Source organism: Miniopterus schreibersii (genome assembly GCF_964146895.1).
Source record: "Miniopterus schreibersii genome assembly, chromosome: 16".
Lineage (NCBI taxonomy): Eukaryota > Metazoa > Chordata > Mammalia > Chiroptera > Miniopteridae > Miniopterus > Miniopterus schreibersii.
The window spans coordinates 24894923-24920390 of NC_138116.1; the positions used below are offsets into that span (position 1 = coordinate 24894923).

The following is a 25468-nucleotide window of genomic DNA, read 5'->3' on the forward strand; positions in this document are numbered from 1 at the left end:
CTGCCTTTTAAACTTAGACTTGGATGCTACTGATTGATTGATTTTTAGAGGGGGAGAAACATCAATTTGTTGTTCCACTTATTTATGCATTCATTGGCTGATTCTTCTTTTAAATTTATTTTTATTGTTGAAAGTATTACAGATGTCCTTCTTTCCCCCCAATGACCCCCTCCACCCTGCTCCTGTCCCTTATTAGTTGATTCTTGTATGTGCCCTAACTAAGGATTGAACCTGAAACCTTGGAGTGTTGAGATGATGCTCTAACCAACTGAGCTACCCAGCCAGGGCCTGAATGCTATTTAAATAGTTTTAAAAAAAAAGGTGGCAGGTTGGATTCCTGGTCAGCGCACATACCCAGGTTTCGGGGCGCATGCAGGAGGCAACCAATGGATGTTTCTCTCTCTCTCTCCCACTTCCTCTCTCTAGAATCAATTAAAAACTTTTTTAAGAAAAGAAAATCTGAGTGTTCTCCCCCCTCATCTCCACAAAGACTAGAGAACCTTCAGCAGGCATATAGCATAGCCCCACTCTAAGCTGAAAGAGCCCTGCCTCTAGTACTCCAGGGAATGGCCTAACGACACTTCTAAACAACCATTATTTTTGGCAGTTGCCTCAAAACATAATCAGTTCGTATTTGAAAGTTTCATGCAGAAGGCAAAGCTGTATAGTTACATAGCAATATAGTTCACGAAACATTCATCCTGTTACATGGACAGGCAAGCTGAGCTGCTTCTAACCAGCTGTTTTTGGAAGACTGTTACTGAAGTTTTCTGTGGCTCTGGGGTGACCAGGAAGAGCTGCTGTGTAATTTTTCCAGGCCCAATTAACCTGGCCATGATATAGAATTGGGGGGAGTGTCTCTTGAGAAAAATCCTAGAGTTGCCTGCAGGTTGCCCCTGAGTGGAGGGAGGATGGCCACCTGCTCACGGAGAAGCAGGGGGCTCCTCGACTTTCACTCAAGACTGTCAGCCCTCCCCTCATCTTGAGCAGCTTCCAAGAGTGCCATCTGCCTTCTAGTCCTTGCCAGAAAAGACAACTCAGAAGTGTTTACTCTGAAAGTTTCATTGAAAACCCAGTTGGAGTGGTGACATTTATAGAGCAAAAGTGATGTGTCCTCTCTCAATTTGACACCCATGGCAGATACTGCTAGCTGATCACAGCGTTCTACCCTGCTAAGCCTGGAGAAGACTCCAGACCTACTGATCCAAGTAGCTCATGAGATGAAAGCAGTTTTCCAACCCTGCTCCATGGATACTCTGGCTCTAGAACTGAATAAAGCTTGGTGAGTCATCAGAAAACTATACCCTCAGCTCCTTGTAGAGCTGCCTTTTCTGTGCTGAGATATAAGGTCGTGTTTTGGGCTTTCATAATTTTTCCTGAAGCAGACCCAAGAGTCCCTTACTAAACTAGAATGGAGCCACACACTAAAAATTTCTTCAAGAGCTAAGGGTTAAAAAAAAAAAAAAAGCTTTGATTTCCCTCAAAATCTGGGAAGGTTTCAGCACCACCCCAACCCCAACTAGTAATAAGAGGCATGTAACTGATCACCCTTCTCTTTGCCTTGGCTACCAGGAAACCCCAAGCTAATGATTTTTAGCAACAATAACCTTAGCACCTGTACTTCATCTGCCCCCTAATCCCTCTACACTTTGACCCCCCCTCTAACTTGTTTTGCCTGGTCCTGCCTTTTCAGTGGATTTTACCAGCTCACCATATGTGATTTTGTTGTGAGCTGCCTCAAAATTTTGGGGGGCGGAGGTGAGAGTAAAAGTAGTTTAAAAACAAAACAACATAGGGACAGTGAAGGGTGTGACACTGTGAGGATCTTTGCCTGGGTCCCACCTGGACCCTCTCTTCCTGCTGGGGTAGACTGAGAAACGTGTCCACTGCCCTGGCATATTCACTGGGAACCCAGTCCGGTGGAAGCTAAGCTCTAAGCAGTCAGAGCAGGTTTCCCAGCTTGTCAGAGTACGTGGCCAGGGGCAGGGAGTCCCCTGTCTTAGGCCAGAGCAGCTGGGCTGAGCGTTGCCTTTCTAGTCATGGCAGATTTTTGTCCCCCAGAGACCCCTGCTTCTCATCACCTTCCAGGGCCAAGGACTGGCTCCTGGAGAGGAAATTGCAGAATCTGTGATGCCATAAATACTGGGGATGGATCCCTAAGGTGGGGGAAAATTTGGCTTTGAGCTCTGAGAATTCCAGCCCCAACTCTCCCCAGGTCCTCCTTGGGGCTTGCCTAGTTTGAGTCCCAAGCCATCAGTAAGCCCCTTTTTTTCTCCCCACTCCCATAACTCACCTCCAGCACATTCTTCCTGCTGGATTTGTCTTTGGGGGCCCAGGCAAGAGAGGCCCCCTTCAGCTCCACCGTGTACTCAGGAGTAGAGAGCTTAGAAGTCTGCCTCTGTGGGAGAGAGGAAGGGAGGGAGCCTTCAGTTTGGACAGGCTGCCACAGTACCCTGACTCCAGTCCACCAGGTTCCCTCAGCTCTAGTGACAGGATGGGGTCACAGCTCTGGGGGAAAGGGGCCCTGGGGTTTCTGGAACCCAGAGATTCTAGAACTTCTTAACCACAGAGCCTGCGTGCTGGCTGGTCCTTTGCTGCCTGCCCACCCAGGAGAGGAAAGGAGAAAAGTGTACAGCCCCGATCCCTGTAAGCAGGACACACAGGGCACGCAGTCCCCAGCTGCCTGCCCACCAGGCTGGAGCTGTCCGCCCTCAAGGACAGCTCCCCATGCCCAGGGTGGCTGCAAGTGCTTGTCCTGGGGTGAATCTGCTATTGTCACTCCCTGTCAAAGGCCCATCTCCCTGGACATTCATGTTCTACTCTCTGAGACCTAGCCTTTGACAAGTCAAGTCAGGTAAAGACCCATAGGAGTCAGGAGCAGATGGGGTGACCCCTGCCTTGGGGGCCTGGGCCTCACCAGGCCAACTGCAGTTGAGGTCTTCGAGTCCTTGAAGAATGTCAGGACGCCGCCTTCCAGCACTGTCCAGGAGGCACTCCAGTGCTTCTTCCTAGGTGAGGATGGGGAAGTGGGGGGTGGCAGAGCTTGGGTTTGGCGCTGGGCTGAGGCCTCCTTCCCACCCCCAGGAGGCAGGGCACAAAGCTTAAGAACATAGCTTGTGCCCTGCCAGGTGTGACTCAGTGGTTGAGCATCGACCCAGGAACCAAGCAGTCACAGTTCAATTTCTGGTCAGGGCATATGCTCAGGTTTCAGGCTTGGTCTCCAGTAGGGGCATGCAGGAGGCAGCCAATTGATGATGTTTCTATCTCTCTATCCCTCTCCCGTCTCTCTCTAAAAATCAATAAAAGCATTAAAAAAAAGAATTTATTAAAAAAACAAACAAAAAAACACAGCTTGGGACACCCAACTGTTAGAGATAGAGTCCACTCATCTCTCCGTGTTCCAGTGTCCTCACAGAACCTCTTATAAAGTTGCTATGAGGATTAACAGAGCCTGGCATAGGGGGAGTGCTCAGTGAATGCTGTCACTAAGGCCCATCCTGCCCTGCTGTGAGTGCAGAAGGGCTCTTACCGGACCCGCTTTCCCTTGTCTACTGTCTTGGTGCGATGGAGCACACCTGCCTTCTCCAGGGTCTTGATCTTAGAAAGAGAAGAGGAAAGAGGAGGCAGTTAAGGGGTGAGCCATGGTGGATAGATCCTAGTCTCCCCCTCAGCAAGCAATGCCCCACAGGCTGGGCCTAGATCTCCATTGAACCCTCTTTGCTGCTGCTGGTGGTGGAGTACCTGGTCCCACAGCAGCACCAGCGGTAGAGAGTTCCTCCCAGCTCCCAACCTCACCCAACTCTGGGCCTGGGATGACCAAGATCCAGGCTCATTCAACCCAGGCTAGTGCCTGGGGCCTATGGGGGGGACATGCCTGGCCCAGTTCCAGAACCCAGGACCTCCAGAACTCCCCTATTTCTTCTGTGAGGCTCTACCAGGCCCTACATGCCTCTTCTCTTACTTTCTCCTCAGGTGGGCTGGCCTGGGCTGGGGTCTCACTGTCCTGGTTGGATTTGAGGATGCTTCGGGGGGCAGGAACTGGGACCTGGAGAGAAAAACACTGTCATATATAATCCCCTCCTCTCTCCCCAAGACTCTCCCTTCCCCAGTTGGTTACCTGGGGCAGATCCCACTGAACAGAGGAGTTATTTGGGTTGTAGAAGTAGGGCTTCCCATGTTGGTCCTCCAGCTTCACCCACTGTGGGGAGAGGGAAGCTCAGGCTGCCAGCTGGCCTCATGAGAGGGGAGGAAAAGGTTCCCTCTAACCAGAGCCCAAGAAAGACCCAAGGAGTCTGGAGGGACAGATGCAGGTGACACAGTGTCCTGGGCTGGCTCAGAGCCCCAGCAGGAGCCGCAGTTTTAGTGCTAAGGGAAGCTACTAGTGAGGAAGGAAGGGTTGGAGGCATGTCCCCGAGGCTCTCTGGGGCCCACCTGTCTGTTTCCCCTACCTGCTCCTGGGTAAAGTGGTTGGTGTAGACGGTCTGCCCCTCCGCGTCCACGTGGGAAGACCATCCAGGGGGCGTGACTAAGGGAGAGGCAGGCCCGGGCTCACTGAAGGAGCCCGGAGGGGAATAGTCTTCCTCGGGGTAAGTGGTCACTAACTCAGGATAGTCCGTCTCAGGGGTGGGAGGCTGTAGGGAGTGAAAGATGGGGTCAGAGACCCTCAGAGCCAGCCCCGCCCACCACATCAGGCCCCGCCCCTCACCCCAAGCTCCCTGGGTTGTGGGGAGGAGGCGGGGCCAGAGACCCTCAGAGCCAGCCCCGCCCACCACATCAGGCCCCGCCCCTCATCCCAAGCTCCCAGGGTTGTGGGGAGGAGGCGGGGCCAGAGACCCTCAGAGCCGGCCCCGCCCACCACATCAGGCCCCGCCCCTCACCCTCTGGTCCTTGGGGCTGCCGGGGCTCAGGCCCGGCTGCATCTTCAGCTCGTCCTCTTCCTCCTCCACCTCCTCCTCCTCGGGCGCGTCCTCGGGCTCGTCCTCCCAGACGGTGTCGCCCGTCACGGGGTTGTAGAAGAACACCCTGCGGCTCTCCTCATCCCAGTACTGGCCCCACTCGGTCTCGAGGCTCTCGCGGCTGCCCACCGAGGACGGGGAGGTGGCCGGGCTGGCGGCGCCTTCGGCAGCCTCGAAGGGCGACTCCCAGGTGGTGACGCCCGTGTCCGGGTTGTAGTAGTAGGGCCGCCCGGTGTCCGCGTCCGTGTGCGTCTCCCACACCTGGCCGGGGCGGGGAGCCGCGGCGGCGCCTGGCGAGGGGGCCCGAGGCTGTCGCTCCACGTTCGCGTACACGGGCTCTGGGGCCGCCGGGGCCTCCTCCGCCTGCGCGAGAAGGAAGGAGCCGGGTCAGCTCCGGGCTCACAGTCCCCACCAGGCCACCTGCCACCGGGCGACCTTCGGCAAGTCACCGACCCTCCCTGCCTCAGTTCCCCCAGCTGTAAAGTATCTGCCCTGCCGGTCCAGAAACTGTAGTGAAGAGAGAATGAGGAAATGTTCTTGAAAGTGCTTTGTAAATGCCCCAGATAAGGTGGGACAGTTACATGAATTATTTGTTAATAAAATATTGATAACCGCACTCACAGGGGCCAATCAAAGGTTGGGCAGGAACAGAGAAATGGCCTGGGGCCCACCCCTTCTCTGCCCCCCTTCAGGTCACATGGGGCCGGGGCCTTGCTGCTTTCTATAGTCCCTCCCTTCCCTCCTGGCCCCGAAAGCTCTGGGACCAGCATCAGCACTGCCTCTGCATTTGGGGCTAGAGCCTCCTGGATGCCGGGTTTGCAGGCCTCTGAATCAACTCCAGAGGAGACAAAGACAGAGGAGAGCCAGATGGGATGGAGGGAGGAGGGACAAAGAATAGTGAACCCCTCTTTTCCTCCCCCCACCCCCTGAAGGAAAGTTAGATGGGCTAGAGGACTCAGTCACGCAGAATATAAGGCTGGTTGGTTATGCTTAACACCCTCAAGGCTCCCTGCAGCCTGCAGGGCAAAGTCCAAACCTTTAACAGGGCACCAGAGGCTACCCATCACCTGCTTGTCTTCCACCTTATTTCCTGCCACTCCTTGCTCCTGAACTTGAACTTTAAGCTCCAGTAGCAACGCCCTCACCCTCTCTGCTGGGTCTCCTTCAGGCCTCAGCCATTCACACCTGGCTGACTCCTAGTCCTTTAGGACTCAGCTCAGGTGTCAGGTTCAAGACCTTTTCCAAGATTTCCCGTGTGCCCACCACAGACTTGCACACTCAGCCCACCAGAAGGATAGATAGCTACACTATCAAACCCAGGGAGCAGAATAGCACAGGAGATTAATACTGTTTTCTAGGAATACAGAATGCTACAAGGGAAAGGAGATTTCAAGATGGCAAACTTAGCATAATTCCAATATTGTGTTTTTAGAAACCCTCCAAGGTGCTAACAGAGGTGTAATTATAGGGATGATTTGTTTAGTTTTTTCTTTAAGCTTTTCTGTAGCCTCAACATTTTGTACAATAAAACTTTTTTTTTTAAAGATTTGTTATTGATTTTTTAGGGAGAGAGGAAGGGAGAAACATCCATGTGAGAGGGAAACATTGATCAGTGGCCTTCCATATGTGCCCTGACCAGAGATTGAACCCAAAACCTAGGTATGGCTGGAAATTGAACCTGCCATCTTTTGTTGTACAGGACAACACTCCAACCAACTGAGCCACCCGGCCAGGGCCAATAAACCTTTTTTTTTTAAGTCAGAGAAGTTTATCTGTTGCTGTGACGCCTTCACTAGGCTGTAAACTCCTCAAGAGGGGAAGCATGTCTTGCTCAAGGTGGCCTCTCCCTGAGCCTTAGACAGACGCCTACAAAAATAGTCATTTGTCCAACAGGGATCCGCCTGCTCTGCACTAGGTACTATTTTAGGCATGAGAATGCAGCAGTGAAGACATGGACACAAATCCCTGCCTTGGCCACCTGCACACGTGTGCAAATGGTTGGGAGGGGGAGGAAGCAGCCAATAAGTGAAATGCACAGCATGTCAATGATAATTGCTGCTAACAAAAAACACACAACACTGCAAAGAAGGGGTGTAGCAGTTTTACACAGAGTGGCAAGTCCCAGGCATGTAGGGGGCCAGAAGAGCTGGGCACAGCAGTTCAGTCACTCTTCTCCCTCATCCCACAAGCCCCTGTGTGGCTGAGAAAACCGGCCCTCCACCCCACTTCTCCTTTCTCTCCACCCACTCCAGCTTTCTTGTGGCATCCTGTGTTCCAACCACACTAGCCCCCAAACACAAAGGCACCTTCCCACCTCCAGGCCTTTGCTCCAGCCAGGCCCTCAGCCTGGAACCCCCTGCTCTCATTCCCTGCTCACCCAAATCCTGCTCCTTCACTGGAGCTCAGTCACAGGCCTCACCTGGGCGAAGCCTTCTCCTTCCAGAGAAAAGTCTAACCTGCTGTCATTCTGCTCTGTTGGGGCCTGATGACATTCTGTCTTGGTGGTCAGTTCATTGTTCACCCACCTGCCTACCCTCTCTGCCCCTAAAAGTTAGGAGTTTCTTGAAAGCAAGGCTCAGGATGACGTAACTGACCACAGTCACTCCCTATCAGGTGCTCCAATACAGATCCACCAGAAGCACTTACTGCTTGACTACACAAGTCGTTTCCATGCCAGACTTTAACAACAAACAAACACACACACCTGACACTACAGGAGAGTCTGGGACTAGCTTTGAGCAAGAACTTCCTGAAAATGGGGATTCCAGCACTCAGGAACAGGAGGCTCCTTGGGATAACAGGAGGGAGGCAGTAGAGAAAGGTGAATGACTCAACACACCTCCTTGGGACAGGGGCTGGAAGGGAATATGGGCAGTGGACCAGCCAAGGAAGGAGCCAGGCTCTTCGGAGCAGGGATTTCCACCTGGCCAGGCTGCTGGCCTTGGCTCAGTCCATGGGGAGCCCCAGGCTGGTCAGACTGATGGGAATCTTGCAAAAGGAACACTCCCAGCAGGCACAGAGGAGACCTGGGAAATAGAAGTTCAGGCCTCCAGCATGACAGGGCTATCATGAGGAAAAGAAGGTGTAGAGTCACACTGCAGGTCAGAGGTTAAATGGGGGCATGGCAGTACCCCTTTGAAGGGGGCACACTCTCTGGATTGGGGCTGCCCCAGGAGGTAGTGAGGGGCCTTCACTGGAGGTGAGCAAGCAGAGTCCCACCCCCGCTAGGGATGTGGCAGTCCTGAGGCCCCTTCGAACTCTAGAACTCTCTACAGAGCCCCCCGGTGCTAAGACAGAGGTACTTTCCTTTCCTGATAGAGCCTCAGCCTGGATCAGACAAGCTCCTGGAAGCCAGGTGGGGCCGGTCCCTCCGTGCCCTCTGGTCTTCAAGGGGGAGCTTGCCGGAGTTACAGCAGGGCCTGCCACCCCCATACCCAACTCCAGACAAGACCCAGACACAGCCCATCAACAGGCTTTTGGGGCCCAGACCCAGTCATGATAGAGACGCAGGGGACACCTAGCGGGAAAGAGGAAGTGTCCTCCCACCTCAGGCCGGAGGACCGAGCTGAGAGGGACCCAGATCTCACCACACTCAGCTTCCCAGCCCCCAGCACTCCTGCCTTGAATTCCTACCACAAGCAGGTGGCAGGCCTGCCTCTCTTCCCCCACGCTGATCACCACCTCCCAGCCTCCATTTACAGCCCCTCTCAGGCAAGGCCTTGGAGAAGGAAAGAGGAAAGAAGGGAGGATTCCCAAGCTCCGTAAGACTCCCTGCTCCAAACCCCAGCCCCCCAGCTCCTGACAGGACAAGGGAATGGAGGTCTACTAAGGGCCTCTTGACTCCATAGGCCCGTCTGCTACCCCATCAGAGGCCAAGTTCAGCCCCCAAGGCCAAGCTCCCCTACCTGTCCCCGAAGGGCCCGACTCTGCCTCCTGGTCAGCTTGGCAATCACGTCCACCATCCTGTCCCCTCTGAGCTGCTGGGATGGAGCCCTGGGAAAGCTTTGGGGGTGGAGCCACAGGGCATAACCCTGGGGCTGGCACAGGGTAGTAGGGAAACAAGAAGTTGTCTCGAGATGGTGGGAGGCTGAGCCTCCAGCCCATTTCCTGTCAGGGCTGCGGAAGTGCTGCATGAGACAGGCTGCCTGAAACAGGCTGCCTGAGACAGGGTGTGTGGGGGGGTGTCTCTCAGGTCAGGGAGATTTTTATGTGTCCAGGGACACTGCTGGCTGCCTCACTCGGTGCTCTGATTACCAATGAGTGCTGAATCCTAGACCCAGACACAGCCACTGAACAGAAGGTGGCATTGGAGCAATGGTGGTGGTGGGGGGGGACAAGCATGGGGCAGCTGGATGCTGGGGCCTGAGCTGGCACAGACTGGACAATGAGTGACCATGAACTCCCTCAAGGCCCAGGGAGGGTGTGTTGGGAAAGAGGAAGCTTTCGTGTGGGTGGGTGTCCCAAAGAGGAAGGGGTATGGGCAGATATGGTATCAGAGGAAACCGGTCTCTGGATCCCTCCAGCCACGTGGAGGACAGGGAGGATTTTGACCACAGCACCATCTACCCGCCTGACCGCCTGGGTCTGCCTCCTTCAGCCTTGGTCACCACGAGGCACGTACCCGCCTCGGCAGAGTGTCCCCGTACATAAACAAGTATGCCTGCGCCCTTCCCCCACTCTCCAAAAACCCAGAGAAGGGGACAGGGGACGGCTCCAGAAGAGCTTCCCCCTGGCTTGCCTGCCCCTGACCCTCTCATGCAGGTGGGTATGCAGACCCTGGGCATGCACAGCGGACACACGTCCTGAGTCAGAAGCTGCAGCCTGTCCAACTACTTGGGGACCATTTTGTTTTCACGAATCCCCTCAGGGGTGTTTCTGCCCAGTCCCAAGTGCCAGGCAGCACCCTGACCACTCACCTGCCAGCCTTAAGCCTCTCCCACAGGGGCTGTCCAGCTTCCAGTTTAGGCTCTGACCCTCACTGTCTCCCGGTCCTGGATCCCAGACTTTCCATCCCTTCTTCTTCCATTTCAGTCACCTTCCTGCCTGCAGACCTGGCTCTCCCTTCTCCCCTGCCCATGTTCCCCAGCTTCTCTTCTCCTCTAACCATTAAGGCCTCAGGACAGGTACAGCCACGTACAATATGCATAGTATGAATTCGGGATATGGAACACTTGGGGGACCACACCCAGACCAAGTCTAGAGTCTAGGCTCTACTCTGTCCTCAAAAGTTGCCATACAGTCTCCTGTGCCTCAACTCAGAGCCCCAGAACCTGAGGCAGACTGATCCCTTCCAGAGAGGCCTGAAGTCATCACACACATGACACACCAATGCCCCACCCTGAGGGCCAGGGAAAACGCACACACACATACACACACACGACAGGTCAACAAGACTGATGGAGCCAAGCCTAGGAGATGGGAGCAGCTGTAAATTCCAGAGCAGCCAGAAACTTTGAGCCACCAGGGAGGGGAGAGAGGAGGGCAGGTGTGGGAACCCAGGCCTGCAGGTGGAATTGGGAAGCAAGGTCTCCTTGTGGCAGTTTGTGTGTGTGTGTAGGGGGTTGGGGGTCAGGACCACCCGAAAGGCATCTAGGACCCCACCTGCTGCTTTTCCCCAGTAAGAGGCTTGGCGTGCATGTCTGGGGTCTCCCAGCGAGCAGGCTCTGGCCCCACACTATAGCAACTGGCAAAACCCACGCAGCTCTGGTTTGCTTTTGGTCACCAAGTTTGGCTCCTCAGGCCTCCTGCCTGGGCTTTCCCCTCCCCCAACAAGAGGAGGTGGTAACCACAGTGGCTCCCCAGTGGGGTCCTCTTTCCTCAACCACACCTTCAAGTCTTGAGAGGTACATGGTGGGGGAGGGGACAGAATAAGCCAACTGCAAGTCATCCATCTCTCCAGCCCTCTGGCCTCACCTCTCTCTCCAAAACCCTCACAAGGAGTGTTGGGGCAACCAGAGCAGGTCCAACCAGAAAATCCTATCAGCTCTCTGGGACCAGAGGCAAAACAAATACCCACAAACCCTCGACTGGGGCCTGGGGACTAGCTCAGGGGGCTGGGGAAGGTATAGGCCTCCTTTGTTGACTCTGAGCCTGCTCCCTGCCACCCAGGCTGGGTGGAGGGAGAGTGAGAATGAATTGTGATCTTTGCCTCCGGAAGCTTAGCCAAGTGCATAGAACTGTCCCTCCCCTGAGCACACCTTCTCTGGAACAGAGTCCAGCCTCCGTATCCACCCCAGTTCTAGCTACGTGTCCACCTACATGCAGTGGGGAGGCTGGGGCACGCACAGGATCCGGGTCCTCAAGTCTCAGAACCCTAGGGGAGCCATGCAAGCCTGAGAGTCTGATGTCACTGGTCTGGGCTGGGGTCTGGGCAATGCGTGCTGTGTTAAGCCCAGGTGGCTCAGTGTACTCTTATCGCATGTACATAGCATGAGATTCCAAACACAATGGCCTGAGGTGAGGCTTTTCTCTTGGGTTTGGGACAAAAGCTTCATTCAATTAAAAGGAAAAAAGAATGGAGCAGGACTCCAGAGACCTGGCTTCTTGTGTACACTCTTCCTCAGCTTCTCTCTGGACAACCTCTTAAATCTCTAGAACTCAGTTTCTTTATCCAGAGGTTGGGCTGCCATTCTCTCCCCCTTCACAGGGCTGGTTTCTGTGAAATAGTTGAGCAGGGGCCTGAGTTCCCACACCCACGAGGATGCAGGAAAGAGAGCAGGGCTGACTGCACTTCTGCTTTTCTGGCTTTGGGTTTTGATTGTGCACCCATGGCTCTGGACTCTGCCCCAGCCTTTTGGTGACTGCCTGCTTGGCCTGCTCCTCCGAGGTGGGTGGGTCCTGGTCTGAGTAAGGCTGGGAGGTCTACTGCTGCTGGGCCAGGAGGAGTTACAAATAGTTTGTCAAGGAAGCTGCCGGCCAGCAAAGGCCGTGATTTTAAGTCAACCTCGGGGGGTGGGAAGATGTGACGGTGGTGCCCCCTTCTGCCACCCCAGTCAAAAGTATCTGCACCTGCACCCACCATCCCTTCTCCCTCCCCTAATGGAGAGCATAGGGTCCTCCTGTCCCAGCCAACCTCCTGGGCCTGGGGAACCTCACTGCCTCTCACTCGCTCAAAAGCTGCCTCACCTCAAATTTCCAACCCCTTCCACCTGATTGCCTTTGTCCCTTTGGCATTTCCACAAATTCAAGGTCTCTCCATCTGGAAAAGAGAAAGTATGCCCTTTCCCTTCCTCCTTGGCAAAGCCAACTTCTTGGAGTGTGTGCACCCCAGTGTCTTGCTGTCCACTCACTCAACACCCAGCCCACCGCTTAGGTCTCCCACAACTTCCTTGATGACAAATTTGGTCTTTATCTGGCCTGACCCCTTTCTGGTACTTAGTCCTTACAGCCCCCTCCCTCCTACACTGCCTCCGACGTGGCCTCTCCGTCAGCCTTCTCTTCTGTCTGCTGCGTCTCAGCTCTCTGGGCTCACGCTTCTCTCTCTGCCCGTCTCCATGATGCTTTGGTGTCTCACCTTTGCTTCTCACGCCACTGTCCTGGGAAAGCTCAACCGACTCCATTAGGTTAAGAACTCACAACCACATCTCCAGGTTCAGAAATCCAACTGCCCACCTGGATGTCCCTGACACACTGAAAAGCTGCCTGCTTCAGGCTGAATGAGTCTCCTCCCCTCCCTACTCCCCAACTGGCATCACCTCTGTTGCTCTCCTCTGTTGCTTGAATAGAGACCTAGAGTCTCTAAGAGCGAAAGGGAAAGGAGAGAGAGAGAGAAACATCAGTGTTTACATCAAAACACTGGCTGGCTGTTTCTTGCACGCCCCCTACTGGGGACTGAGCTCACAAGCCCCCTGGCATGTGCCCTGGCTGGAAATTGAACTGGTGACCTTTCGGTGCATGGGATGCATGGGACGACACCCAACCAACTGAGCCACACCAGCCAGGGCAACTAGCGTCATCCTTGATTCTGCTTCCCTTGGATCATCTGTCCCTGAGCCCTGGTCACCTGACCTGCCTACGCCTCTCGGGCCTACCAGTCGGCAGGTAACACAGGGGTTAGGCGAACACGGAAGCACTGTCACAAAGAAGCAAACATTCCAGTTTAAAATAGACATCCTGCAGGGCAACTGGTCTGGGCTCTTTCGCAAGTCCCTGTCAGGGCAGAAGGCAAGGGAGGGGCTGCCGAGAGAGATGTAAGAGGCGACCAAATGCAAAGCAGGGTCCTCGGCTGGATCCAGGTTCAGGCAAACCGCCTGGGAGGGACTTGCTTTGGGATGAGGGGGGAGATTTGACTACGGCCTGGATCTTAGGTGATTTTAAGAAATTAATGATCATTTTGTTAGATGTAATAATGGTATCGTGGTTGAGGAGAAAAATATCATTTTTAAGAAATGCTTGCTGAAGTTTTTAGGGATAAATATGATGGTCTAGAATTTATTATTTCGTGGGGAAAAAAGAACAAACATGGTAAAGAGTCATTGTTAAATCTAGGTAATATGTATAGTTATATTCATTTTAATATTCTTCTTGCTCTTTTGTATGTTTGAAATTTTTCATAATAAAAAGTAAGGAAAAAACCATTAAATTTTATTATTATTATTATTATTGCACACCCTCAGTGTTTATTACTCTATGAGGTATTCACTGTTTCTTATCGGGAGACAGACTGGCCTTTCCAGTTCTCCCCTCCTCCAACCTAACACAGAAAAAGTGATTTCCCTCCCTTACGATGCAGCTCAGGGGTCAGGGGTTCTGGGAATGTGGCAGTTTAAACACGTCGGGGTTCTCCTCTTCTCCCAATGGCTACGCTCCACTGCCTGAGCCAAGCAGGGGCTGGGGCAGCTGGGTGGGCAGGACTGGCTGGCACAGGTCAGAGTGTCCGAGACCTGGAAAACCCCAGGACAGACTGGGCCCCCCAGGGGACTTTAGGGAAAAGGCAAAGTAACCCTCGTACAAGACCCCTTGCCCCTAGGAGCTGATGGGGAGCCAAGGAGGTGGACTAAACACTCTGCCCTGAAGGCTGGGAGCACCAAGGAGGTGGGGACAGGCAGAATTCCTGCTGGTGTCTTAGACTGCAGGGCCAGCCAAGCTCCAAGGCCCAGTGGCAGAGACCACCACCCCTTCTCCGCCTAGGGCCCCTCATCAAGAAGGTACTCCAACAGCTCGCCCCCAGTCCCGGAGAGCAAACACACATAAAGCCCACCCTCCAACAGCCCAGTGGCTGGAGAGGGGGAACAAACAGAACCACCAAACCAGCCACTGCTCTCAGACCCAAATAAGGCTGGGACCTGGCACATGCTAGAGACGCCATCAATAATCAGTGGAAAGAGGAACTTGTCAAAAAGAGGTGACGGAATAACTGGAGGACCATCCAGACAAAAATAATTAAAGGTGAGTCTACATCTCACTCTGTTCACTCAGATAGACACACTCCACCAAAGGATCAAAGATTTAGAATTAAAAAGTGAAGCCATAAAAATACTCAGAGGGAAACATGAGCAAAATTCTATATTTAAAAAAGGGCTTTGTAACAAAGACTCCAAATCTAAAAGCCATAAAATAAGTGATTTACACATTTCTTATATAAATGTATTTTAAGAAAACTAGTGTGGCTAAAAAATACCATTAGCAAAGTCAAAAGACAAACTTGGAGGGGGGATTACAACTCATGCCATAGAAAAAGGGCTATTTTCTCTAATATAGAAAAACTCCCTAAAAATCAACAAGGAAAAGACCAAGAATTCCATAGAAAAGTGTGCAAAAGATCTGAACAGATCATTCACAGAAAAAACCCCAACAACAGTCCTTAACTATATGAAATGCACATTCAAGCTACCTTAAGATAATATATTTTCTAGCATTGTTTATAATGGCCAAAGGTTGGACACAAACCAAGTGTTCATCACGGTGGGTCTGTTAAATGCATTGTGATACATCCTGACAATGGAAAACCACATGGCTCTAAGGAAGGAGGCGGATATTCTCTATACACAGTCTCCAAGATAACATTGTGAACCCAAAAAGGCAGAAAATAAACAAGATGTAGGACCATGTGTACTGCCTACTACCTTTGTTTAAGGCAGACAGGAAAACCAAGTAACCCAATGGCTATCATATTACTTTGTATTTGAATAAAGAAAATCTGGAAGAATAGAGAAAGAATTAATAAAAGCAGTGACTTTGGAGCTGATGGAGAACAGGGCATGGAAGCAGGGGAATGTGTGAGAAGTTTTACTTATATGCTTTAAAATATTCCTTTGATTTTTAAAATCCATGTAAGTATATTAGCTGGTTTTAAAAAATTTGAGGCTATCAGCAAGAGAGAGAGGCTGGAAAATACAATGACAACTTGAACAAAAAATAAGAACTCATAAGGAGATTCAAGTAAAGCACCAAAGGAAAAAATAAAAAGGACTACTTTAGAACTTAAAATATGTCACATACTACTAATTGAAGGAGAAACTGGGTGCTCTTGAGACTCAAATCTGTGGCCTGGAAGATCAAGCAGAAGAAATATCTTAAGCCCCAGGGGAAAAGTACATGGAGACGGAAATAAAGAGGGAAAAGATAAGACAAGGGGAGAATCCAGTCAGGAGAATGAATGTGCAAATAAAAGAAAAAGTAAAAAAAACAATACCCCTGCAACACACAGATTTCTTTAAGCTAGAAACAGAGCAGAAGCTACAGGCCGACAGGGTTTTGTGAGTTCTGGATGGGACCGCTGAAAGAAACAATCCCCATCTCTGCCCTCCTGTAGAATCTGTTTGGTCAGGAACCCCAGAGGAAAGCAGAAGCCACAAATGACATGGAAAGTGTAGCAGGACAACAGGGTCACAGGGGGAGAAAAAGAATCAATAGTAACCTGATGGAAGGAAAAAAGAAAACTGCAAGGTAAACCAATAAATGTAAAATAAGCCATAATAAAATCAAGTACAGTATATCAGTTGTTAAACTAAATGCGAACAGATTGAATTAGCCCATTAAAAGATATAGTCAGCTTGGGTTTAAAAATAAAGTCATATGATATATACAAGAAATACACTTTAAAAAAAAGTGATAATGGTTGAAAAGAAAAGGGTACTGAAAGACATCAAATGCAAAAAAGAAAAGAAATAAAATGAAAACAAAGAGTGGCCACCACATTAATAACAGAAAGGTGGAATTTCAGGTTAATGATACAAAGTAATGAAACAAAGGCACAATTTGTGATCACAGAACAGTGAAAATCCAAATGCTCCCAATAACACTGTAGTTAAATATAAAAAGCAAACACTATCAAAAGTACAAGAAGAACTTTATAGAAAAAATTTGAGTGGGAGATTTAATAAAGCTCTATCAGAATTAGAATAAAGGACAAAAAAATAATAAGTATACAAAGGAAATGCAAGTTTGAATAATATAATCAATAAACTAGATTTGATCCATATGGAACCTGAACTAGAAAATAACTTTTCAATGTCTATGGAAAACTTAGAAAATATCATTATCTTGGTCACAAAGAAATCCATGAATAAATTTGAAAGAGGAGATTTCATAAATCTAAAACAAAAACATGAGCATTCTCCTAGTAAAATATGAAATGGCCAAAAGTAATTGGAGAATTAGTGGGAAGCTTAAAAAGACCAATTACTATTGATGAGAAAAAAAAGTCTGCCACTGAAAAAGCACCACATCCAGAGGATTTCACAGGAGAGGCTGGATTCACCTCTGACATCGCCTTCCTGGCCAGGAGATGATCCTAGGTTTCCCTCTGGCTAGTAAGATCCTGGAGGGGTGGGGAATGGCCCCTCCAAAGCCCTCCTCCCCCAGTACCTTGTAGGTGCAATCACCATACCAGATCGTACTATCGATTTGCTTGGCAATATCTCCTCCTGGACAGTAAGCTACCTGAGGGCAGAGACTGTGCCTTATTTTTCGTTGCCTCCCAATGCCCAGTACAGGACCTGCCATTTACTGAATCAGTGAATACACTAAGTGAAAATTTACAGCATAATTGTCAGCACACCATGATGTCCTTATGTCTGTAAAACTTCCAACACATAGGAAAGCAGAATGGATGGAAAGGAACCAAAATGCTAACAGTCATTAGATTGAAATTTACTCCCATTGGCCAAATATTTGTAATGGGGTAAAACTATTTTTGTAGGGGAAATAGCAATTTACAAATTCAGACAAGGCGACGAGTCATCCAGTCGTGTAGAAGAGGAAGGATGGTGGCTGGGAGCATCTGGAGGCAGGCCCCTCCTGGCGCCTCTGCTTCCTCTGTTGGGCCCAAGTCCAGCCAGCCCCCAGGACAGACATGAAGGCCTAGACAAGGACCCCAGCCTCGCTCACCTGCATGCCTCACGGTGGACCAGCACCTCAACATCCCAGAGCCCATGACCCAGGCCTCACTTCACCTAGGCAAAAGCTCTGGAAATCCCCTCTACACCACAATCCTTTCTCAATTTGGAAACAGAGTCTCAGAATTTTAGCAAGAACCCCTATGCCTCTGGGACCCAGCCTTGGTAGAGCCCCATTTCTCTCTACACCAACTAACATCAACAGTCCCCTTGTTCCCAACACTCTGCCGTGGACCCCTGACCACATTCGGATCATCAGCTACCCCAGTCATGACGATGGACTTTTCTTCCATGCCCAGGACCTGGCACTGATCAGCCATCAGGGCTGATATTCAGTATGGGTTGTCCGGCTCCTCCCACTACGGGACACAGATCCAGGAAGGGCGGAGAAAAATAGATCTAGCTGCTGGGGCTCAGAAAGGAAGTGGGAAGACAGGTGGCCCAGGGGCTGAAGGGAACCAGAGACTGAGAGCTGAAAAGAGGCCCAGGCTTGGGGAGATAGCCTAGGGGACAAAGGGGCTGCCACCAGCCTGCAGGGTGAGAGGTTGTTCCTTTCCACCTTGTGAGCTGTGGGTGGGGAGGGCTTTTCAGGCTAGGAATGTGGGGTGAGGAAGGGACGGGGCTCCCTAACAACCTGCTCTTTCACAAGCCAGGACACAGGCTGGGCAGTGGGGATCCTGGGTCAGCCTGGGGCTGCAGGTGAGTCATGGGGGTAAAAGGTCAGGCCAAGTGTGAACAAACCAGTTGGACCACCCCAGGTCAGCTGTCCTGAGGGTAGGGAGAGTTGTTGAGAGGAGGGAGTACAGACAAGGGGACTCACTGGACCCTCCTCTTGGCCTCAGTTCCCTGCTCTTACCAGCTCCCCCTTCCCTAAAGGCTGCCTGACTGGCCCTGCAGGGGGATCCAGGAGGATCTGTCCAAGGCCAGTTCTTTTGTTTCCATCATAGCTGCCTGGGCTGCCCTTGGAGTTTGTTCCAGAGAGTGGGTGCTAGGCCTGGAATCCAGACAGGGGGGCAGGCACCTCACAGCGGTCACCGGGTGGGTTTTAGCATGGTGGAGGGAAAGGCTGGTGGGAAGTGGGAGGGAGCAGGGAAGAGTGGGAAAGCTGCCCTCTCCCCCAGGGTCCCAACTCCATTTGGAGTTGAAGGGTCACTCACAGTTCCTGGTAGAGGAGGGAGAAACCAGGGCCCTGGGGCTCCTTCCAGTCCTGGCCGCCTACTCAGGTGAGGTGCCTCCTGGGCTGTTTGCATAAAAAGCCTCAGAGGCCAGGGCTGTAACTCTTTCCTCCCTGTGGCCAATGCACAGGCAGAAGGGGCGGGCTAGTCCAGATGGCTGGCCTGGGTGGGGATGGTGACCTCATCCTCAAGTCCCCGAGTCAGAAGGGCCCCTGGCCCAGGGTTGGGCCCCAAGCCACAGAGGAGGAGTCTCAGGTCCCTTCCTCCAGAGGCTTCTCTGGGTTCCTGAGCACCATCTTGGAGAGGGTCAGAGGTAGTGGGGGAGAGTGCTCCAGCTTACCTCCCCTGTCCATTTCTCCCTCCTGGGAAGTGGCGCCTCTGCCCCCTCCTGGGACCTCTCCTTTCCTACTACACCCTCAGATGCAGAAAGCGAGATGAGGGTTTAGAATGCATGCCTTCTTCCCTGCCACCCATGCCCACCACAGGGCTGGGCATGCACAGGGCACTCAGGAAAGTGAGCACCTGTTTGCCTTCGGCTTGCACTATCCTTGCTGATGGGAACAGGGTGGCCAACCCTGAAGGCCACCCAGCTGACACAAAGCCTGGTAGCCAAGTGGATTGTGGGGTCAAGAGGCCTGGAACGGACCTGAATGCTGCCACCTCCTGGCTGTGTGACTTCCAGTCAGTCCTGAACCTCTCTGAACTTCTATTTGTACTTGGGGCAAATGGGGGTACCTATGCCTACCTCCCGAGCTGCTGGGAGGATGAGCCTTTGAATGAGAGCCCACGGGACCATGTTGTATCTTACCATGCTTTGTGTCCCCAGTGTCCAGCACGGTGACCAGCATACAGCTGGTGTTCACTATGTGCTAGCTGAGTAAATGGTGAATGACAAGCTGTAAAATGCTGAATAGTGTAGAGGCTCCTCTCTTCTTGGGAGGGGGGTCCCTGTCTCTGCTGACTGTCCTGCCCTCCACACCACATCTCCCCTTGTCCCATGGTCCGTTGACTGAATGCTGTTTCCCACCCTCTTCGAGGACCCCGTGTTACCTCCATCCTCACATCCTTGCCCCCCTCCCCCTGTGCTCTGGGCCCCTGCCTCCCTCCTTCCTCCCAGGGGCCCCATCTCATCAACCACCTCCTCGCCACCCCAGCCCCCCTCTCCGGCTCCTGCTCTTTCACTTAGGTTCGGGCGAGTCTCCACCCTGGACCTACGCGGGCCTCTGGCTACACGGCGCCTCTCCCGTCCCCGCCGCGCTTCTGAGAGCTGTTACCACTCAGTCCACATCCTCGCCTTCATTCCTCTGGCCCCTGCCTTCAGCAACTCCCCTGACCAGCTCCCGATAAGGTGGCCACTGACGTCTGGTGGCCACTTCCGATAAATGTTTAATGGCCTTTATCTAACTTCCCCTTTCTTCTGGCCACTTCTCCTCAGCTTTGAGCCAACACTCTCCTGGTTTTCCTTCTTGTTCCCTGATGGTTTCTGCCTTTCAGGCTCTTCTCTCTTCCCTTTGTCTGTCACCCAAAAGTGGTGGCCCCCGGGCTGTCTCAGGCACTCCTGTTCCCATGTCCTCGCTCTCTCCACACCCATGGCTCCACCATCACACGCTAAACACCTTCTCCTGGGGCAGCAGACCCCTAGCCAGCTGCCTCCTGGGCCCAGCCAGCAGGGCCAACGCGGTTCAGCCTCGCTCCTTCCCTCTTCTGTCCCCACCACCCCTCCCACCCTTGGCAGTGGGCCAGCGGGAGGCTGCAGCTCATCTTGATTTCCCTCACGCCCCCTCATCCCATGTGCTACCAGGTCCTGCTGAGTCTACTGTCATCACGGAGTGTCCAGGGACCACAGAGTCTTCCTCCATTCTCAAAGTCCCTGCCACAGGGGTCTTTTCTCAAACCGACTCTCTTTTCTTCTGAGAGCCTTCCGAAGGCTGCAGGATAAAGTCCAAATTCCTGGTGAGAGCCCATGAGGCCCTCCTGGGCCAGGCACTCCCCACTCTCCACCTGAGTCCCCATTCCTGAGCCCAGCTGCACAGGGTGGGGATGGGGCTGCAAGGCCCCAAAGGTGCCACATCTCACATCTCCACCTCTGCCCATCACAGACATTCTGTGCCATGCTGGACTGAGGCATCTGTCCCCTCCTGAAGTCCTCCTGTCCCAGATGGTAGGTGCCCCAGGGCCGGGGCTGTGCCTCAGTCACCTTTAGATCTGAAGGCTCACCTGGTGTTTGGCAGGTGTTCAGTCAGTTCATGCTTAGTGAATGAGTGAATGGAGGGGAAGGTAGATCCTGCTTCTCCTGTCTCTTCCAGGAAGAAAACAGGCAGGCTCACCTTTCAGGAAATTCCTTTTTCTAAATGCTACCTTGAACGAGAGTGGAATTTCCTTCCCAGGGGAGAACCAATGCCCTACCCCTGGAGTTTGTTGGGGATGGGGTGTCAGGGAGACCCACAGCTGACACTGAATAAAGCACGGTCACAGAGAGTGTGGTTTTACACCCATCACACAAGGAGGAAACAAAACCAGAAATGCTAAGCAACTTGTTGAGGTCACACAATGAATTAGGGCCAGAAGTGGGACCAGGCAGAGCCTCTTTGCCAATACCCAAGTCTCTGGCAATGCCCCAGTTCCTCCCTGAAAAAGCACCACCACCACCACCCAATCCCAACACACCACTGAACTGCTGGGAGCCCGAGGAAGGAGGGGTAAAGATATCACCCTGCAGTGACTGTGGCTGCTGGGGTAATTTCTCAGGAGGCACCCAGACTTCTCCCCCTCCATCTTCCTCTCTGGCCCTGGGCTGTGGGGTGGTGCCCCTTGGCAGACCTGCAGAGCTCGGCTCATGGGAAAGGGAGCTGCAGGTCCCGGTCCCTAGTCAACACACTCTTGCACACGCTCTGGGCCAGGATCTGTGGGGACGCCAGGGTTCAGAAGGCAAAGTCAGTCCTCCATCTCGAGGGGCGCAGGTCAAAGGGACAGACAGATACCCCACCATCACCAGGACAGAGAATATTGAGGCTCGGGAGTCGACCCAGGAGACGGAGGGGCGCCCGGAGAAGCAGCGAGGGCATCCAGCCATCTGTCCCAGAGAAAACATCTGGCAGGGCACCAGGATCCCTCCGTTCCTCCCATCCTACCCCCGCCCGCAGGATGCTGTTCTGCACGCTGGCCACAAGGGGGCGAGCTGCCCCCTGCAGAAACCGGCGCGAAGGCGGCGCAGACCCAGAGGAAAGGTTACTAGGTGGAACCCTAGGCAGTCTTGGTGGACTGCCTGCAACGTGCCAGGCTCGTCAATGCCTGACCTCCTTGAAAGCTGTCAACAACCTTAATCCTTTACACACGAGGACACTGGGGCTGGGGGATGACTCAGCTGGCCGGTGACTCAGCAGAATCAAATTCGAGTCTCTGTAGCCTCAAATCCTGAGCTCTCTGCACTATAACCAGACGGGGTGGAAGGAAGACCCAGGAGCTTGCTTACAGGGACGGTGCCTCCTTCCTCTGGGCATCCCAGACTCAGTTCTGGCGCTTGGCAGGGATCGATGTTTCTTGAAATTACATAAACTGCAAAGAAGCAACTATAGCCTCACAAGCTTCGGGGGCCATCTTCCCCTCCCCTATTTGGGCTAAAGGACAAACTGAGACCCTGAGAGAGGAAGCGAATTGACCATCGTGACACAGCTGGTGGCAGGTGTCTGTGCATTCCCCTCCTCTCTCTTCCCTGAAGAGTACCCTAAAGTTCAAGATGTCAGGGTCAGGCAGAATTCTGAGGATGTAAGAGTTTAAAGAACGTGCTCTGTTTTCGATTTCCCAAATGAACATAACTGAATTCTGAACTGGGGAGAAAAAAAAAGCAAAACCCACTATGACTGGACTTCTTTCTGAAACAAACCCATCAAGGATTTTTTTTAAAGAGGGAACTGAAACGTTGGAAGCAGCCAAAAAGGGAAGCAGACCCCTGACTTTCATATCCATTATCTCGTCTGACCTCCCCACTCCCCTCCCCCGGCAAGCTCCCGTGAGAAAGGCGCCGCAGGCAGAGCCAGCTGCAGGTCCACAAACCCCTACCTCATGCCAGATGTGTTTCTGGCTGGTTCGGACTTTAGAATAGTAATATGGTGCGCGCATCTGCTGCCATAGGTGGCGAACGCTCCCAGCAAGGCCTGGGCCAGCACCCTGTCATCAAGTTCATCTGCAGCAAAACCTGAATATTCACACTAAATGGGATAGATGGAGACCACCAACGGCCTCACATCAGTTCCAGTCAAATCTTGCCATCAATTTGGCTACGAAAACCTTTGGGCTCCAGGAAGCGCTGGCATTTTGGAACTGCAGATAAGACACTGTGAGCCCCATGTCCCTTGTTTCAGGGTTGAGGAAGCTCGTCCAAAGCTGGCGGCCACTGCTGCCCCCCGGTCGGGTCCGAGACATACCTGCTCCGGGCGCTCCTCGCGCGGCCGTCCGCGAACGTCCTCGATGGTCTCGTAGGTGTTCTCGGAGCTGCTGCGCGGCAGCGGCCGCGGGCACACCCAGGAGCCCGCCACACTGCAGGCCTTGGAGGGGCCCGCGCTCCCGAGCAGGCCGGCAGGGGGCGCGGCGGCGGCACGCGCCAGGTCGTCCAGGGACTGCGCGGGCCTCACCCGCGCCGCGGGTCGCGTGTACAGGCAGGCGGGCAGGCCAGGCGCCAGACTGTTGCGCTGGGTCGCGGCGCCACGCCGCGCGGGGCCGCACAGGGAGCCCGCACGGCCCCGGGGCTTGGCGAGCACGCTGTCGGGGCCCGCGGGCACCGGCGTGCTCACGAATCGGTAGTCGTAAGCCAGCGGTTCAGGGGCTGCGGGGCCAGGGCGGGGCGACAGCGGCGGCGGGGAGGTGGCCGGGTCGCCGAGCGCGGGCAGCTCGCGCACGTACTGCGCGGGCAGGTAGAAGGGGCGTCCGTCGGGCTCGCGCCGCACGTGCCACCAGTGCTCGGTGCTGCGGCGCAGCAGCCGGTAGCGCTCGTTGGGCTGGATGGCGACGCGGCACCCGTCCTTGCCCGTGTACTGGAAGGGGTGCTCCACCAGGACGTACACGTCCCCCTCGACGTCTGCCGCCATCGCGGCCGCGGCCTTTCCCTGCGGGCGGCAGGGAGGAGGGGCGGGAGCGGGTCAGGGCCGCGGGGCCGGAAAGGGAACCGCACCGGTGCTGCGCTCGTCGTGCGCGTTCTGGCCTCAGTTTTCCTATCTCTAAAACGGGGGCTTGGATTAAAAAAATCTCTTAGGTTCTCATTCTTACACCCAGTGATGGAATCATGGCAACCCTTTCATTCAGGCCCTTGGTGGAGGGTTGTGGGTAACACCGGCTCAACTTTACAGCCAGGAAAGCGGAGGTTCAGAGATAGGGCAGCGATTTTCAATCCTTTTCATCTCGTGGCACACATAAACTAATTACTAAAATTCTGCGGCACACCTATATATATATTTTTATGGTCTGGCACACAAAAAAGGGTATAATTTTGGTTCATGCACACCAGACGGCTATTGTTGCGATGGCCGTTGTCATGTTTACTCGTCAGGTATTGCAGGCTTTTAAAAATCCTTGCGGCACCTCAGCGTGCCGCCACACACCGGCTGAAAATCGCTGAGATAGGGTGGTTGCCCGAAAATCAAACTGACATCACACTTTGCCTAAAAGTTGCCTAGGCCTCAGTTTCCCCGTCTGTGAAGTGGAAAGCACAGCCCATTCCCTACACCCCGCCCCCTGCCGGCCCCGGCCCGCAGGGAATGCGAGTCTGCCGGGCCGCCCCCGCCCGGGCCGCTCACCCCGCCGAGTGTCTCCTGCGCTCACTTCAAGAACCTCGGCATAAGGGGCCAGACTGCCAAGGCGGGGGAACCGGTTCTCTCGGTTTTCCTTTCCTTCCCCAGGCTTCGCCGCAGACGTGAACCGGGAGCCTGGCCCGCCCAGACCGGCCCGCACCGCCCGTGCTCTCCAGCTCCCACCTCCACCTCCGGAGAAAGGCTTGGCCTTGGCTGCCTGTCTGTCTGCCCTGAGATCTCTCCATTGCCCCTTGAGAGTGGCCCCTAGAGAACGCACTTTGTGCCAGTGACTACTCGCACCTTGTCTCCAGGGGTCCCCAAAGCTCTCCCGGAGTGATCCCCACAGCCCCCACCCAATCCATGCTGGCTCCGCCTCGCTGCAGAGCCTGACTCTGAATCTGACTGTGTCCCTCCATCAAAGCGGTGAGTCGCTGGCCTCCTCCGGAAGTGGCTGGTCCCTCCAAGTCTTTTTACACTGACCGCACCCCCTGCCCCACAAAGGTGGGGGGTCCCGCAGCTGGGAGCTCGGCTGCCAGCTGAGGCCGAGGGACCCAAGGAACAGGGTCCCGCTGAGGGGCGCATAACGCTCCTTCTTTACTTTGTCAAGCTTTCCTTGATGGGGAAAGGGCTGTAAACCGAGTCACTACGCACACTGGGCCTTGGAGGCGGGGTCAGTGAGCTGCCCAGAACCAAGCCAACAAACCCCAGGGAGGACACCCCTTCTCTGCACCTTCCCCGGGCCCCGCTCACTCACGTTGGCAGGACGGGTCTTCGGGAGCCCATGGGCCGGATGGGCTGAGCAGGCGGATGGATGCAGGTCAGGCGCCTGTCATCTCGCTGGGCGCGGATTCAAGGGCTAGGCTGGAGAGATTTCAGGTGGCAGGAGCTGGCAAGGGGAGGAAAGAGGCAGAGGGACGCTCTGGAGGGCTGTCCCCAGTCCCCAAAGAGCTTCGTCTGGGAGGGGCGAGAGGGCGCCTGAATGGACCGGTGAGGACATTGGAAGCTGGTCCGGGCCCAAGAGAAAACATGAGGGAGGGACAGGGGCAGGAAGGGCAGCGACTGAAGGGGCGCTGGCGGGTCCCCAGCAGCGCCTCTGGAAGGTACAGTCCCGCCCCTGCGCCGCCCCCACCCTCCCAGACCCGCGGGATCTGTTGTCCGCGAGCGTCCGCGTCGCAGGGACTGCGGGACTCTGGCTCGTTGCCTTGCCCGGGGTGTTC

At 53.8% G+C, this 25468-nt stretch overlaps 1 protein-coding gene across 3 annotated transcripts in view; it reads right to left on the reverse strand.

Annotated features, from left to right (window-relative positions):
• ARHGAP27 (Rho GTPase activating protein 27) overlaps positions 1 to 25468 on the reverse strand; it is a 31240-nt gene that overhangs the window by 5064 nt on the left and 708 nt on the right. Inside the window, exons 2-10 of one of the 3 annotated variants that reach the window (XM_081161639.1) lie at positions 25006 to 25137; positions 22893 to 23570; positions 4878 to 5318; positions 4449 to 4631; positions 4118 to 4198; positions 3962 to 4045; positions 3530 to 3597; positions 2918 to 3008; positions 2294 to 2398 (exon numbers count right to left, since the gene is read on the reverse strand). In XM_081161639.1, coding sequence (XP_081017765.1) covers positions 2294 to 2398; positions 2918 to 3008; positions 3530 to 3597; positions 3962 to 4045; positions 4118 to 4198; positions 4449 to 4631; positions 4878 to 5318; positions 22893 to 23552 — 1713 coding nt within the window. In that variant the 5' untranslated portion in view covers positions 23553 to 23570; positions 25006 to 25137. Of the gene's footprint in view, positions 1 to 2293; positions 2399 to 2917; positions 3009 to 3529; positions 3598 to 3961; positions 4046 to 4117; positions 4199 to 4448; positions 4632 to 4877; positions 5319 to 8860; positions 8985 to 18450; positions 18513 to 22892; positions 23571 to 25005; positions 25138 to 25468 lie in introns of those variants that run through there. The other 2 variants (XM_081161641.1, XM_081161640.1) reach the window with 2 other exon arrangements.